General features: G+C 42.3%; 1 protein-coding gene across 1 annotated transcript; it reads left to right on the top strand.

The window, feature by feature from the left end:
- The first annotated feature begins 716 nt into the window (after positions 1-716).
- LOC311434218 (p53 apoptosis effector related to PMP-22-like) lies at positions 717-15,831 on the top strand. Its single transcript, XM_084514235.1, has 3 exons — positions 717-1,194; positions 15,036-15,179; positions 15,449-15,831. The coding sequence occupies exons 1-3, from the start codon at positions 984-986 to the stop codon at positions 15,661-15,663; spliced, it is 570 nt and encodes a 189-aa protein (XP_084370361.1). The 5' UTR covers positions 717-983; the 3' UTR covers positions 15,664-15,831.
- Positions 15,832-16,646: the final 815 nt, after the last annotated feature.

Here is a 16,646-nt window from a genome sequence, read left to right as displayed (position 1 = left end):
CAAAGGATTCTTAGCATCCTGTGGGCTTCACCATGTTTCACAGAAAACAACTTAAATCTGCAAATGGTGCAGCTGATTCCAGATGTGCAGACAACTGAAATACCGGGTTGAGGCACACGTTAGTTCAAAGGGAGAGCCCTACAAGCATGGCTGGGTTGTTTCCAAGCTGGCTGGCAGATCAACCCGCAGCCAGGAGGCCGTGGTTTGTCTCTTCTGCGTCACGCTCGCAGCACATCGCAGGCAGGCTCTGGCAGGCCCTGAGCCACATATGCACAGCCAGATCCACATGTAGGGAGGCTTCACAAGGCACAATCAAACCCAACCCTAGTTTTCATTCTCTCACAGAGGCTATAACCTGAATATACTATATTTTTAAGGATAAACTCTTGTATTTTCTCCCCCCTGCAGCTATGTGTTAGCTTAATAACAGCTAGAGCATTTTTTTTTTTTTTCATTGATTGCCAAAGATAGGGTATCATTTCCTTTTTAAACGGAGTCCAGGAAAGGCATCTTTCAACCTGCAGGTGTCAAGTTTCAGGAGCAACCACCACCCTCCAAAGCAAACAGCTGCCTGGGCTGCCTCCTGCATTTACCTGCCCCATGCGAATCCCAGGGGAGATGCGAAGCTGCAAGCACAGCAGTGAGTTGCTCCTTTCCCTGGGGAGCGGCAGGAAGGAAAGCGTTAAATGCCGAGGGTAAACATCACCCTCTTTGTTACCGAGTCAGCAGAGCAGAGAGGATCCCACTGACAAACCCAGCCTGGCAGCCTCTCCCCAGCCAGACTGGTTATTGCTCCGGAGGCTCTTACTCATTTGAATTTAGGAGGAGCTGCCTCCCTCCCTCCCTCCCATGTGTGTCCCGATTAAAAAGCTTTTCTCAGACACTTGCAGACTGGCTGGCAGGTACGGGTGCTCCCTTAGCTCAGCTGGGTCGGTAGCAGAGACAGCTCTCCTCGCCCCGCCAGCCTCCTGCGGCCCTGCACGATGGTGAAGTACGGCCTCGACTACACGCGGTGCAGATGGATCCTACCCCTGCTCCTGGGCATCGGCGTCATCTTCGGCATCATCGCGCTGGCGGGCAGGGGCTGGCTGGAGTCGCAGACCTTGCCCTACGTGCACCAAGCGTCGCTATGGGAGAGTTGCAGGAAGCCTTTTGAGGGTGGGGAATGGAGGTGCGAGTCCCTCATGGGTTACGGTAAGCATCAGCAGGGGTGACGGGGAGGGCTCTGAAGCAGTGGGTCACCTCTCCAAGATCTTCTTCCCTCAGCTCTCCTCGCCGTATCTCCTTATATCTGACCTTCATGTAAGAAGCTATGGGAGATAGGGACCGACACCGAAATACATCAAGGGTTTTGAGAAACAGAATGAAGGTGCCCTCAACCCTGTGCAGGAAGAAACCTGGGTGCTTTAGGAAATGGCATGCATGGTACAAAGAAAAAGCCACAAGTGCAGAAAATATCACAGCACTTAAGACTTTATTTCCTCTTTTAGAAAAAGCTGGTAAACTTTTCTCACTAATCACAGCTTTCCAGAACTTAAAAGATACTGTTGATCAAATGTCCAAGAAGCAAGTTGTGGGGGTAAGCCTGGAATGAGTGTGATAAGCCAAGTGGGGAGGTAGAGATGATACAAAGATATCCCCAGGGAGTGTCAGACTGCAGAATGCTGCTCCAATAGGTGAGTCGTGTGAAGGAGACTTCGTGTGATTATGAAAGAAAGCTTTAAGAGAAGAAAGCATTTATGTTTGTGTTGAATTTTGCTTAAATGTGCTATTAAACAAGCTGTCCCAGCTTGAAGAGGTTTAAACGACTAAGTCTGGGAGGGTAAGCCAAGAGAAGGATCACTGTAAATGTGTGCTGTTTCTTAGATTTTTTCTGTATGTCAGGTATGGGCCACAGTCTGAAGCGAGTTATTGGGAGTGATGGACTGTTAGCCTAAGCCAGAAGGTTCAAGCTTTCTTGTGATTTATGCTGACGCTCACTCAAATTTTACAGAAGAACATTTTCTCTAAGGTTCAAATTCCAGCTGTTTTAGTTGAAAATGAGAGCTTGCAGAAGCAGTCTCAGAGGTCATTTATTACAGCTTTTCAAAAGTACTCCTGAAAGTATATCATCCATGGCCAAACTCTACCTCCTGTGCTCAGAATTAATCTGTAAAGAGTTAACTGTAGCCCTGTAGTGCAGGGCTGTGAGACAAGGCCAGCTCCATTCAGCCACATGCCCAGTCCTGCTCTCGGAGCTCCTGTGTCAGCTATTTGGCTGGGCATCGATCGAGCCAATTTGCTGCCTCTGGCACGTGGCATTGGAGGGCAGGAGAGAGACCATGATGCTCAGCTGCAAGTATGTGTGCATACTGTGGGTAGAGGGATGGTGAGAAATGCCTGGCCTTCCTTGGTTAGAGTTCGCAAAGGGCTTCCCAGTCCTGAGGTTCAATGAAAAGTTAGGTGCTCCAGTTAGGCACTGTCTGTGTCATGAATGCCCATTTTGCCCGAACAGAGAATTTCAGAGGTTTCACCATGCTTCTCTTGATGTTACAAATGCTTCCAGGTCCTACGTGCTTGTTTGGCATTTCACTTCCTTCCTTACCCTGCCTCTCTCTTTCAAGCTTAAATTCTGCAGTTGTATGCACAGTTTCCCACTGGGAAGCATCTACAGACAAACCAGGGAGGTCGTCCTCCTCTGGACTATCCCACAACATGTCATGTTACCTTGAATTACATCCTCAGTAAGTGCCACACGTCTAACGTGTTGGTCTTAGTACACACATATTCTCCAGAACATGCATTGGAGAGTCATCTGGCACTTTTGAAAGCGTTAGAAATGCTGTTCAAATGCTGCATGACTGCAGTACTCTCAGTGGACATATATCTAACAGTTAACTTCTGCAAATTTACTAAATACACAGAAAGCTTGAGCAAATCCTCCTGGACAACATTCCCAGGTGGAAAAGGATATGTCTGAGACAACAGAGTCATTTAGTCAATGGGACAATAAGTAAAAGCAGAATGCAACAAATAAGCGCATAAGCCAAATGACGGTGGATTTTGCTGCCAGACCTTTGGCTTTGCAAGATTAATCCATTGCAGTGTAAATCTGGGCCTGTGTAAAATACAGGGGTGGGCCACCCAGGGGGGTAGGAAGGCTGTAGACCTATCATGGTGCAAAGTCACGTCACTATCCTGCTCCTTTCCAGCCCCGTAGATGTAGATACCCACTCTCCCCTAATGCAAGCAGGGTATCTGCAGCACTACGCAGCAGAGCTGTGGTCCTCCTTGCTCTTTGTACTTCTGGTTTTGTGATTTTCCTACCCATTGCCAGGGGACCAGGACCAGGACCTATTACAGGAAGACCTGGGCTGAGCCCCCAGCCTGATCTGGACTCAGGTCCCATCCTTTCCAGGCAAGCCTGCTAACAGTTCAGGTGTTTCCTAGAGGTGGCCTGCAATGGAGGCAGTAGGAAACACCATTTTCTCTGCTATTTATGAAACACAGAAGAGGAAGGAAGGATTGCAGTCTGTTTTGGTTGTTGTTGTTGTCGTTGTTGTTGTTTGTTTGTTGTTTTTTTTTTTGGAAGAGCAAATGAGCAATCTGTCTCAGAGGACTGGTCTCAGCTCTCAGCCCTGAGGAGACGGAGGTGCTTTCTGGTCAGATTTCCTTCAGGCACCATGAATTCAGAGGTGGGATGTGTTAGGAGACAACCCTGTCCTCTGTACTTCCTATCATTCCATTCTTGCTCAGTCGGTGTGGCCTACTGAGGATGTACTGAGGTGTGGCTTGGGATGTCTCTTTTGGGGCTCCTGTCTTTCCTCATGTGGGGTGCAGGTGCCTGATGCTGGTGCCTTGGATTCCACCCAAAAAGCAAGCCCTGTAACAGCATCTCAGTTGCAAGCTACTGCAGGTCTTGCATTGAGTCGGATTTTACCCACCTCAGTGCTAGAACATGGGTTTTTAATAGTTCTGGGATTGTGTTTATCCATACTGCTCCAGCAAGGTCACAGAAAACAATCATTCAGTGTCTTGTGCCAAGCTAAACACCATGCTTGACAAACAGAGTGCAATTACTTGCCTTCCTGGGTGCAGAGATAAAAGACATGGTGTAAATAGAAAGGACAGAAACATTTTACATTTTTCCAGAGATTAATTCTTTCTTTCACCCTCTATTCCACAGTTCCTATTTCCTTTCTTCTGGGCTTTATTCTCAGCTTCTCAGGCTGGGTACGTTCTGAAATTCAGTCTTCCTTTGGGGCTAGTTTCACTGACATGCATGATATTCACATCTACCCCAGCGGCTGCCATTGAATATGCTCAACATGGCTTGGACAGTGTAGATGTCTTAATCCATTTCAGACATCTTCATCCTATTATAAATAGATCCAACTATAAAGATCTTGCAAGTTGTTCAATATAGACTGCAAATTCAGATCACGTTCTCCACCTGCAATGTTTGTAATTCACCTTGCATCTCTGCTGGTCTTTTGCAAGTGTATGAAGACAGTGGAAAGTGAGAACATGAGGAGTTTATGTACTCTACTAACTTCAAGAGTCCAGATCTTCTGTTTTAACAATATGACACTAATACAGACATTACCAGAAGTCTTTTGCTTTCCAAGCACGTCTAGCTCAAACAAACAGAACTTTATAGGGAAAAATATCTAGTACCTTAAGACACATTAGAAATGAATGGAGTTTAAGATGAGGGACTGAGAAATGCAAACTGTAGCCATACCGTTTTCTGCTATTTGGAACAAGTACAGGTTTCAAGCTCATAACATGACTGAACCATTACAAAGACAGAGACAAATACTTAAGAGGTGGATAATGAGCACAATATGGAAAGTATCTAGCGGGGACATGGCTGAGCTTGCAAAGAAAACACAGAGGTTAAATCCCTTCATGAAGCTGGCATGGTATTCCTTTGTTTTTCTGGATTTTTTTGGCTGTATAACCTCTCCTGAACAAGGTGTGTCTCAGACCTGAGACAATTTTTAGTGTGTGATTTATTCCATTGCAGGCTCTGAAGATGTTTAAATGTGTGTCCTTGGCTAGGATGAATATCTGATTCTATTTGATTCGTTTCAATACACAATAAGATGTATAACTCAGGGGTACTTGTCCCATCTTATGTTCCACCTGGCCCTGCAGCCTTTCCATGTGCAGATGCTGCCATCAAAATAACTTCAAGTTTAAGCCTAGGTTGAAGTTGTTGGGTCATTTGCACGGTGCAAACAGAAATATTGGAAAAAAAAAAGTCAAGAAAAGGTATTTTCATGTGACAGAATCCAGACCATCAGTTATTTTCACATCATAGTATTCAAATCCAGCCTTTTTCTAGGATGTCCGGAGAGTTTATTGCCTGTGGAGATTAGTGGCGGGATGAATGATTTTGCCATCTGGAGAGGACACATTTCTCCATCTTGTCTTCCCATGTAGTGGGTCACTATCTTCTATCTCATTCCAGTATTATTTTGGACCGCGAATGTTAGTTCAATACTACAGGATGGGATGGCTAGTATAGTATGATTATAATGGAAAAAAACAGCTCAGGAATGATAGCAGATGAGTGTCTAAAGCATAAGTAAACAAAGGGAATGCTGCAAAAGGCAATAGCCTGTCAGGACATGAAATAGTCTACTTTATTCTCCTAAGAACCCCATTGGTGAGAAAATTTTCTTCCCTGGTTTCTTTTTTTTTATCTTTTTAATTCTTTTCCTGTATGGAACTGTGGGTCCAGGAAACCTTTTGCAGTGATGAAGCCCCATTTATTATTATGGAGGAAGCATGTATGAATGGAAATCACTTGCCACTTGCCCCCTCCCCCCCCCAGGTAATGATACAACAGTGAGGTCCTGGCTCCACATCTCCTTCTGGAAAATTGCCTTCTCCAGCCAGACCACTGACTCATCACACCTAGGGCACAGGGCAGACTACACACCTCATTTTCCCGCTGCCACACTGCCTACATGAAATTGTTTAGCCTTCCCCCATGTTGCAATCACTCTGACAGTCAGGCATGGGAAAGCCTTCTCTTGCCTCAGGCAAGCGCCCTGAGCAGAACAACACAGGGATATTTCCAGAGGGCTAGACTGGGAGACAGTCCCCTTCAGCAGGGCCTGGGAGGAGAAGCAGCCTGTCCCGACTGCTCCTTAGCATATGAGGGTGTGTGCATGTAGGAAGAGAAATGGAGAAGGAGTGTAATTGTCCTTTGAAGGAGGGCTTCTCTCAAGTCACAGGGCCATTCTTGCAGGCTTTTCCTGAAGCCAAGGTTCTGCACCTAAACTTTTCCAGATAATTGTGATGTTCAGGTAGATTTGGAGATGTGTCCCTAAATATGGGAAACAAAGGCTGAGGAGGCTTCTGAGAAGTCCAAGGAAGGCTGTGTGGGAGCTCAGAGTGGAGCCAGATCCATGCTCCCTGCCTTACCTGCATTACAAGGCAAAGCACTGAATCCTTTGATACAGGGTGAAGTGAAAACAAAACCTTTTTGCTGTTCCTGTTACATCAAAACCTGAAACAATTACATTTATATACGGCAATTTCCAGCAGTGTTAATGACAGTGCGTAGGGTAGCACATCATTGCCTAAGTCATCAGTCTCCTGAAAGTGTAACATTACTGAGGACTAACCAGTGAGAAATAGGATGACAAGATTAGTTACTTAATAACTTAGAATACTCAATAGGTATTCAAAATTTAGAATGCTAGAAAATACAGGCTTAATTGCATGTATTAAACTATATTAATGAAAATATCACAACAGCAATATATTTAAGGAACTCTAATGCAAGAGAGAATGATTTTTTTTTCCCCCCTGAGTCTGTAGGAGAGACTCCATTGCTACTATAGAGGTATAAGAGAAGAGATACAAGCCCAGAGCATTTAATTAGCATGGCAATTTTCATTCCTCATCTGCAATTGCAAATATGCTTTCCCTTGTAATTTTAGGGTTTGTCCTTTTTTATGTTTAGTGGCAGATTCATTTAATCAGACTCTTTTTCTAAATAATAGTTACGTTATTCAGCAATTAACTCCACAGAGAGCAATTGCAGATGGCATCCCACTGTTTATCATCCAACATCCCTTTCAACAATTACAGTTAAATCACATGGAAAAATATCATCCGTGTGAAGGGTTCTCATCTCCCTGTGAGGATACGAACTGCTGGTGTCAAGGACTTTGCAAAGATCCTCAGTGCTTTGAATTCTCAGGATCTGAAGTCCTTGAGTGCATACCATTCGCTCACACACACCGAAGGCACCTCTGCTGAAAATTTATGGAAACTTGTGGTTATATTCTCGTTTCTCTTCACCTCATATCTTCCCCTAGTTTATTGAGGTAATCTGATACAACAGGGCTATAGTACTCTCTCCCTAGTCTGAATGGTGATAAGGTCTGCAAGGCTGATTTTGAATTCCACAGTAAGGTTAAACAGCCAGATTACTTAAGCAGAAAATCACTTACTCAGGAAAAGAAACATTCCTCTCAAAATACTATTATCTATTATTTTTACATTTCCATATTACTTCTCACTGACAGCTTGTGTTGTTCTGAGCAACTCTGAACATGGCGAGTCGGCACATTTTTAATGCTATGTTTCTTCTTTGTCAAGCGCTGTTACAAGATCTCTCATCAATCAAAAATTCCTGGGAACTCAAGTTAGTTTGTGAAGTGAGGATGTTTACATCTGTGTCAGATGTTTCTGACTATGTCCCAAAGGCTTCTGTCTTCCTATTGGTACGAAACAGCACTTCAGCTCACAAACAGCTCTGCTGGAGTAGTAGTCTGCAATGGAACACACATAATGTCATGAATTATGTTGAATATGCACAATGTGTTTAAATCTGGACCCCAAAATAGGATATCTCAGTGTAGCTCCTATTTGTTCATTAACAACCCTATCAGCAGCAAGCAGGAAACGCTGAAGAATTTTAAGATGTATTGTCAAAGATGTCATTTTCATTCACAAGAAGAGTAAATAAGGCTTGCAAGATATTTTATGAACACAAAGTACCATCTGTTTGTATGTATTATTTTTTTCAAATGATAATTTTTTGCTTCTAACAGGAAATTAGATCCAGATTTATAGCTGCTCTCTGTTGGAGAGAAACTCCCTAGTGCAAGAGGCTACTTGCAGCAAGGTTTCAGAACACAGTTTGCTCACAGCATGAAAAATGCAGGTCAAGAGTAAGGAGAACAATACTTGGTGCATATGGAAATGAGATGTAAATTCAGTATTCTTCAGCCTCAGATGGCCCTAGGAAAATCAAACTTAAAAGGAGCTTTTTGGAAAGGTTCCACTCTGCTGTTTCAATTACAAGTCCTAGTTCATAGGCTGTGTTGTCGTGGAAGTTTATTCTGTTTAACTCACATTATATATTTTAACCAATTTTTAGCACAGAAGTAGTTAAGAAGCAGGTACATCTTGCCACTGTGTGATTAACTGAATTTATGTATATGTACTGATTCATCAATACCTTACCTGAATTATTTATCTGACCTTGCCCACCCCTATACACCCATTCAAGTTTAAGTCATCCTCTTTTAGCGTAAAATGAGTAGGAAAAATAGGAGGAAAAATGTTGTAATATTACAACAAAACTAAATTTTGATCCCAAGATGTTTGCAGCATATGCAACTGCTTCTGAAGATAATGCGGGCTAGGGATATTCCCTAATTCTCTCCTGGTCAAACCTTTAATTCTGAGGCACAGTGCACACATTATTTTTAATAGCTAACTTACTCCCTTGGTGATCCCTTTGATGATGGCTCTACACGTTCTGCCACTTATGCCTCCCTAGTGCAAAGTAAGCATCAAGGAGAAGCCCTCATTAATACAGGATTTGCAGAAGCCAGCTTCTAAGTCAAGCTTATACATGTCTGGGCTTTTGGTGAAATTAATTTGAACCACTCCCTCAAGACGTCACTGCTCCTCCCCTCAAAATGCAAGTCAGGATAGCTCCTAAGTTGGGTTGCTTTCCTCAGTAAGAGAAGAGGTTTTCAGAAGCCTTGGATGCAGGTGTTGCCTGTATAGGTTCACGACTAAAGTCAGTGGTTGGGAGTTCATAGTAATTTGCTTTAAATGAGTTAAAGTCCACCAAGCTGAATGAACCATCATCTTAGCATTAAGGCTAGACACTGTTTTCTGCTAATGCATATTATGTTTTACTCATAGATGGTCTATGCATAAGGGTTCTTTTCATTACTGTTGTCATTTAAAGACTTTATTTTTGGGTAATCGGAAGTCGTGATCCTTTCCCATTTATACTGGACCTGCTACTAATCATGGAGAAACTTTAGAATGCCAGTACTTAGTGTGAACCTAAGTAGGTTGTTCTCTGCCACAGTGGTTGTCTCTTTAGTAGCGACAAGCTAAATAACTGGTTCCTGCCCACATAAAAATGGCCTGCATGTTATGAGGTAATACTCGGTTATTAATTGAGAAACACCTATTGACTGCCAATGAATTCTGAAGTAATGCTAAGGAAAAGAGAACAAAGTCACCAAAAAGAAGAACCAAAAATGTGTATTTTTTATTCCATTTCAAATTATATAAACTCACACGAGAAACAGGTAAGCAACCAGCATCAACTTCCCAAGGAAAATATATCCAGAAAACATAGATGTTTTAAGAACAATCCAGATGCAATGAAGAGCACTGGAGGATAGAAGCTCAGAGAATAATACACATCCAGTCATGCCTTTGATTTTTTTCCCCATTTTATTCTGTTCATAAATTATCTGTGACTAATATGTGATTTTCCTCATTTTTATAGCCTTTCTGATAAATTATTTTCAGTCAATAGCTTTCAGTCTGCATATACTGTTTATTCATAAGAAGCTGCTTTTAATAGTTTCTGATTTATTTGAGCTGTAAATGAATAAATGAAGTCAGGTATTTCAAAGACAGCTCTGTGATCAGCAAACAATTGCAGAGATTTTAATGTTCTCTCATTTCCAAAAAGATCGCAGAAATTTCTTGTAGTTTGGTTGTTAGAGGGTCATGATTTTCAGAAGACAAGATTTTGCCCTGTCCAGTGTTAAAAGGAAATCCTGACCATGCCACTTATCTTGAGTCCTGGATATCAGTGGCTTATATATACACCAGCAGTTTGTAACCTTTCAGCTGATAAATCAAGCTTAGGGTTAATGAGTTTGATGGGTCCACGTAAAATGCAAGCTAAGGGGATATAAATTAGGAAAACCACCTTCAATTTAATTTCTTTCCAAAGGATACAAATCAAGGAGTCTTACTGTAAATGCATGCACAAATTCAAAGCTGCAGACATGTTTTTCTACAGACATTTTTGCTTTCACATGGAAATGTTCTCGGTGAGAACAAAACAAAATGAAATGGATAAAACCTGGCTAAAGCAGTTCCTTTTCATAGTGAATTGTGTGCTCTGCAGAGTGTGCCACACCCTGGTGAAGAACGTCAGGTTGAGAAATCTGAGTTCAGCTTTGTTTCCAAAATAATGCTCTTTCCCTTTAATCAGAGAGTCATAAAACAGGTTGAGCTCTGCAAACTCAGTCTAGAAACATGCTCATTACGTACAACACAGAGATGAATCACCACCAAGGCAGATTTCAGCTCTTGTAAGAATTGCTATGTAAGACTGGAGCTAGAACAGCAGGATTTGTGTTTGTCTCCCTTGTTGGTATGAGGGATAACAAAGTAAACATTATCATCTTTCCAAGACAGTTCTGCATTTCCCCCCTTTCTATATTGAAACTCTCCTTAAAATTGCTGCACAATTTGCTGCAGTGGCTGATGTGATAAAATGATCAGCTGGTGAAAAGGCATAGATAATTTGTTGATGCCTGTGAGCTGACAACAACCATTTATTTTTCTTTCCAGTGCTAGTTGTATGTCAGCTTCAAGACAGGAGGAAAAGTTGATGAAGCATATTCTTATTGATTAGAGCAGAAGTACTCCTGAACTCTCTGGTGTTCATTTCAGAAAATATGACTCAGAGACACTCTGGAGTTCGTGTGGTTTGGGGGTACCACAGCAAGAAAGGCATGAGAAGATCACTGTGAACGTTTCTGTGTTTTGAACCACATACACCAGGGACTCGGCTTACTGCTGTGCAAGGAAGTTTGCCTCCTTGTGTGTGAAGCACAAGCAGTGCTTGCACTTTTGCAAACTGGAGAACGCATGAGGGAGTGAAATCAGGAAGGCAGGAAATCGGAGCCATTCTTAGTCCTGGGTTTCTAATAAAGCCAATCAGCTTCCATATGGCTGCAGTCAGCAAGAGGATGTTCAGAATATGTTCAGATGGAGCAATACAAGAGGTAGTCATGCTACCTACAAACTAACTTAGCTTTAATAGCACAGTAATAAAGCTGTTATTATTGTACACTGTCAGCTAATTACCTTGCTCAGAAGCTACAGTGAGCTCTGCAAGGGTATGGGTAGACTCTTTCTGTTCTCTAAATTAGCTCTGGGTCTCCTCACATGGCAGTGGGTTTCAGAAGGCAGGCACTTATTTTCACTTTCCAGTAGTCCCATATGGCTGCAATCACAGTGGGTAGTCTGGGCTCGATGACTGCAAGTCATCACTGACTTCTGCACAAGACACTGTAAATAGAAGCACTCCGTGCTCTGCTTAAGATAGGCATGAAAATTTTGCCTGTGTGAGATAGCAAGGTCTTGCTGTAAGGTTTTTGCTGTAAGATAAAGTCGCTCAGAAAATTGCCAGCTAAAAGGAGTTGAAGGGAGGGTGGTGTGTAGCTTCCTGCAAAGCCTCTCGTAGTGCTTGTTGATTGGCTTTTTTTCAGCTGACAGAGGAGGTGAAAAGGGAGAAGTAGGACTGACATGCAGTGTTACAGGATCCTGCTGGTATTCCAGGACACTCTTGCATAAACACATATTTCTTTTCTAACAAGCAGATTTTAACTATTAAACAGCCAAAACATCACTGCCATGTGCAGGGACTGAGAAAACAGATCTCACGTACTGCTGTGCATTTTTACAGACTCAGCTTGATGTCCTGCAAGCTGCTGCTCCCTCCATCCCTATTTCTCATTTTATGATGGGAGAACTTCCAGCTGCTTCTCTCTAGAGTCAAGTGTTCGTTGAGTTGGTGTTGCACCAGCCATGGTGTTACATTCTTTGGACTGCATTCCTTTTTTAATTGTTATGAAAAAACTTTGCAGTTAGGAAAAAATATATTATGCTATAATGCTTGCTTTATGTTAAAGACAAAAAAAAAAAAAGGAAAATAAGAAAGTATTTGGGATCAGCTTAGCCACTTGGTTGCAACTAAATAATTTCCTAAAACCATTCAAAAGTGTTTCCCAATAAAACACCTATTCTGAAATGGTACTTTCAACAAAGCGTTTTGCAGCCTGTGGAGAAAAGAGCCCGTGGGAAGGGTGTTGCTGCTCAACATCACAGGGACTCTGCATTTGTGCCAAGCCTCGAGAATCTGCTCTAGAGGTGCAGAAGACATTTGCAGTTGTAATGGCTGAGGTTATACATTCTCCCTCTGTTTTCTGACCCGTTTAATTCTTCTAATTCTTCTATTTCTGACCTTTTTGAGGAATTGTAAGTACTAGTCATATTTGTAAGGACACTAAGCTACTCTAGTTATTCTGGCACAAGGAAAAATTAATACCTCAGATACAGAAACAGTTGCAATTACCACCACATAATCTTTTACCCCAGAAATGTAAGCCATTTACACGCTGTGGTCTTAGGCTCCTGAAAACTACTCTTTGTGAAGGACAGGTGGCAAAGTCAGGGTACTGTTCCTCAAAAAAACCCATGGTGGCTCTCCCATGGAAGCCTATTGCTGTACTGCAGCTGCACATTGGTTTTCTCCCAACTTTGGGGTACATTTTTTTATCTTTTTAGAAGTGAGTGTCACAAAATCGGCTGTTAGGTGATTAAGCAACGCATCCTAAATATGTAAGCATCCTGCAGCAAGCATGTCTCTTCTTGCCACGCATCCAGTGCCCTGCAGGCTGGGTGTACACCCAACCTGCTTTCACACAGTCACCATACTTGTAACACTACTTCGGGAGAAACACCTGGGCGAGCCCCGAGGAGGATGGAGATGGCAGTAGGGGCGTGGTGCCATGCATATGGCTGTGGCCATCAGGCACCCACTGGGCTCCTTCGTGGGTGATGTTTCCAGCCAAGGGGTGGTGATCTGCCACCAGCTCCTCCGGGCACACTAGGCCTTAGCAGACCTGCTGAGGTGCTCCCCTCCCATGCTGGACCCTGCATCTCCACAATTCTCTATCTCCATGCCTCCTGTAAACTCCTTAAGAGAAGAGTCTAGGCGAAAACACTGGGCTAGATGGTGAGACGCATCTTTGCTGTCCCTTCAGTTTTTCTCAGGAAGATGCCCGTTTACATGAGGAATAGTACAGTTGGGAAGTCCTCTAAAGGAGACAGAAACTCTTTGGCATAAGGAAGAAAACGGACAGGACATAAAATGGAAAGTGTAGTGCAATGATTAGACTGGATCAAGGGTCAAAAAGCGGGGGTGGATAGTGAAAAGTAAACAGAAAGGGAAATTGGTTTTGATAGGCTGAAGGGTTAAAAGTAAGGCTGACTCATAATCCTGACCCATTTTCCTAGTCCGATATCAGAGGGCTGGGGAAGAGCCAGAGGCAGAGCAGTGGCTGAACCCAGAGGGCTTTCACGCCAACACAACACTGGGGATGCTTTGCATTTTATTACTTTAATTCTCTTATATGGGTGACCGTCCTTTAAGCCTTGGGCTACTACAGCAGCAGGAAAAGGGAGCTGAGATGAAGGTCATTTTCTGGTTCTACCTGCACAGGCACGCAAGCCATAGAGTGTGCAGGTCACCAATGTATATGATGGTTGTGTGGAAAAGCATAATAAATCCAAGCTATTTGGTGAACTGTGTCCTCCTCCTGGTTTGTCTGTCTGATGGTGCCTGTCCAGCTGCTGATGGACGGCGCTTCGATGCAAAAAGGCCTTTACTGAACAACGCGCACCACATTTGAGTTTTCTAATTATCACCAGGCTTGTTTGGGCTGTGGTAATTTTACAGCACTGTTGCTCTATGTTTTTGGTTAGAAGCCAACACCTTGCAAACACATGGTATAGGCGAGGGGGTAAAGTCTGTAAATGCCCAGCAGATTTAACTGCCTACTCTATCTACACACACAATTTTAAAAGTGTCAAAGCAGGCTTTTTACACTGAAAGGAGGAGGCACTTTGATCTCTTGGAGCAGTCATTGTGCCTCAAGACTTAAAATATTGAATAAATAATATTTTTTCTGTTGTTATAACAACACAATATGCTTAGCTCTGACATGTTATAACGTAAAGTTACATAATATGGAAATGAAAATATTACTATCCTGAACAAGTTTTTCAAAATAAGACACTTCTGATTTTGGATCAAAAGGAGAGGTCAAATTTTATTACAGAATAGACACCAAATCTTTAATTCCACTTAGGACACAGGGCTAAACAAAGGATAAAAAAAGTGGAAATTGCTGAATTTTGACAGTAGTGGAGTATTGCCATATTTTTACATTTGCATGCCAGAGTGGTAGTGCTTGTACAAACTTTTGTTTTGTTTTTGTTTAAGGAAGAGTTTGATTGGTTTCAGGGATAGTCCAGTTCTCCTTGCCCATGCAGAATGTTGCTGGTTTTACAGCATCTGCTGAGGTATTGATGTTTGTTAGTGAAGTAGAGTGTCCACTGTTAAATCTTTAGAGTCACTTTTTCTCTTGATTCTTAATTGTTAAACCTAAACAGGAAGCATGTATGCAAGTCCCATTGCATTCTGTAGGAGAGGTCTAAGCTGGTGTCCTTACACACTCTGCACTTAATGAATGATTTCTGGTGGCATTCAGATGCTCAGCTACAAGAGGAAAGAGAGCTCCCTGCTTTTCTTCTTGAGAGATGACCTTCTTTCCATGATTGTTTAAAATTAGCTGTTCACTATAAACCAGAGAAAAATTATTATTATTATTATTATTATTATTATTATTATTAATTTATTTATTAATTAATTTATTTTTTTTTCTAATTTGCCTTCCTTCTGATTTCAGCTTGGGGAAGAGCTGCAGCTGCCACATACCTTGTTGGATTTATACTCCTCGTCATCTGTTTTGCTCTGGCCATCATAGCATTTGCCATTGATACGCTTCGGTTCAACTTCATAAGAGGGATTGGAGGCTTGCTTTTTGTGGCTGGTAAGAAAATATGTGAAACAAAGTTTAACTTGTGCAGGAATATCCATACTAGAACTGGCGTTTCTCCCAGCTGCTTCTATACTTGGTTTTATGCCTGTATGCACCTGAACTCTCAGTGAAAAAGAATGTAAAATCTGTCATGGCAGTGGATCTATTTCCAAATCCTCCAAAATATGGTTGGATTTAGCTACAGGTATTATGGAGACGGGCAATGTGATGAGTGTTAGTTTAATCCTTTTGTTTTGTTTTGTTTTCTCCTGTTTCTTCAGCTGTGTTCTCCATCATGGGCTTGGTCATTTACCCAGTAAAGTTCTCCAGTGAAATTGAAATGACAGGAATCAATATGTTCAGCTGGGCTTACGGCTTTGGCTGGACCACTGCCATTATGGAAATATGCTTGGGATTCTTCTTCTGCTGCCTTCCTAACTATGAAGACCAAATCTTGGGTAATGTGAAGCCCACATATTTTTACTCTTCCCCGTAAACACCAGGAAAAATGCATTCATATTCCAGAGATATCTGACAGGCTATCTATGTTTTTCAGAATATTGTCATCAGATGCTAGTAGGAAAGTCTGGAAACTTTACAATACATGTAGAAAAACAGTACTGGCATTTTACAATAAAGTTATCTACTCTTTTGTGGACCTTCATATCTGATGTGGGTTGCTTAGGTTAAGTCTAAATGTTAAAAAAAACTTGCGTTTCCTCATTCATTCTGATGAGTGGGGGTGCATATGGATTTTACTAAATTTTATGTGCCTTCATATTTCTAATTAAATTCAGAAAAGAATTTATCAGCAGACAATGACAACAAAAAATGTATATCATCTTTCTGAAGGGAAGTGGCTTGCAGAAGTCCCACTTCATGTGTGTTAGTTTCCTTTAACCTGAAGATTTTGTGCATTTTCAGAAAGCCAAATGCCTTTATCCACTGACTGCCAGAGCAGCAAATCAGTCAGCCAGGACTTCATGGCTTTGCTTCCAATTTTCTATTCATTCAACTTAAGCCATAGGGCTACAGTAAGAAAAGGGCAAGAGAACCGCCCCTACCAAAGCCAGCACCCAGACTTCCACCCATCTATTTGGAGGGTAGGCTTTTATTACTGAGTATCAGTAAGAGTAAGCAAGGACCATTAGTAATCCAAACACCCTTAAAAATCCTGGGATGCCATTGCTGCAGACAGCACAGAGCAGGCAGAGGGGATTTCCAGCCATCCTTGCAACCTACAGACCTGGTTTGAAGAGGCTCCTGGTTTGGCTTTCTCCACGGGCCTCTGCCCCTTTAATTGGCTGTATCAACATCTATCTTTAGAAAGCTCTGTTTTACTGTTCCAGTTGTTTTATCCAGGATAAAAGGGTCAGAAAGGAGTTAAACAGAGGTATGACTCCCCTCAGCATTTGGCTCGCAGGAGTGGACTTGGAGCAGTGTGGCTCTAGGTATCAAACTTTGGTCAAAACGCCCTTT

Source organism: Aythya ferina (assembly GCF_964211825.1).
Source record: "Aythya ferina genome assembly, chromosome: 3".
NCBI lineage: Eukaryota > Metazoa > Chordata > Aves > Anseriformes > Anatidae > Aythya > Aythya ferina.
This window is presented reverse-complemented; position numbering and strand designations above follow the sequence as displayed.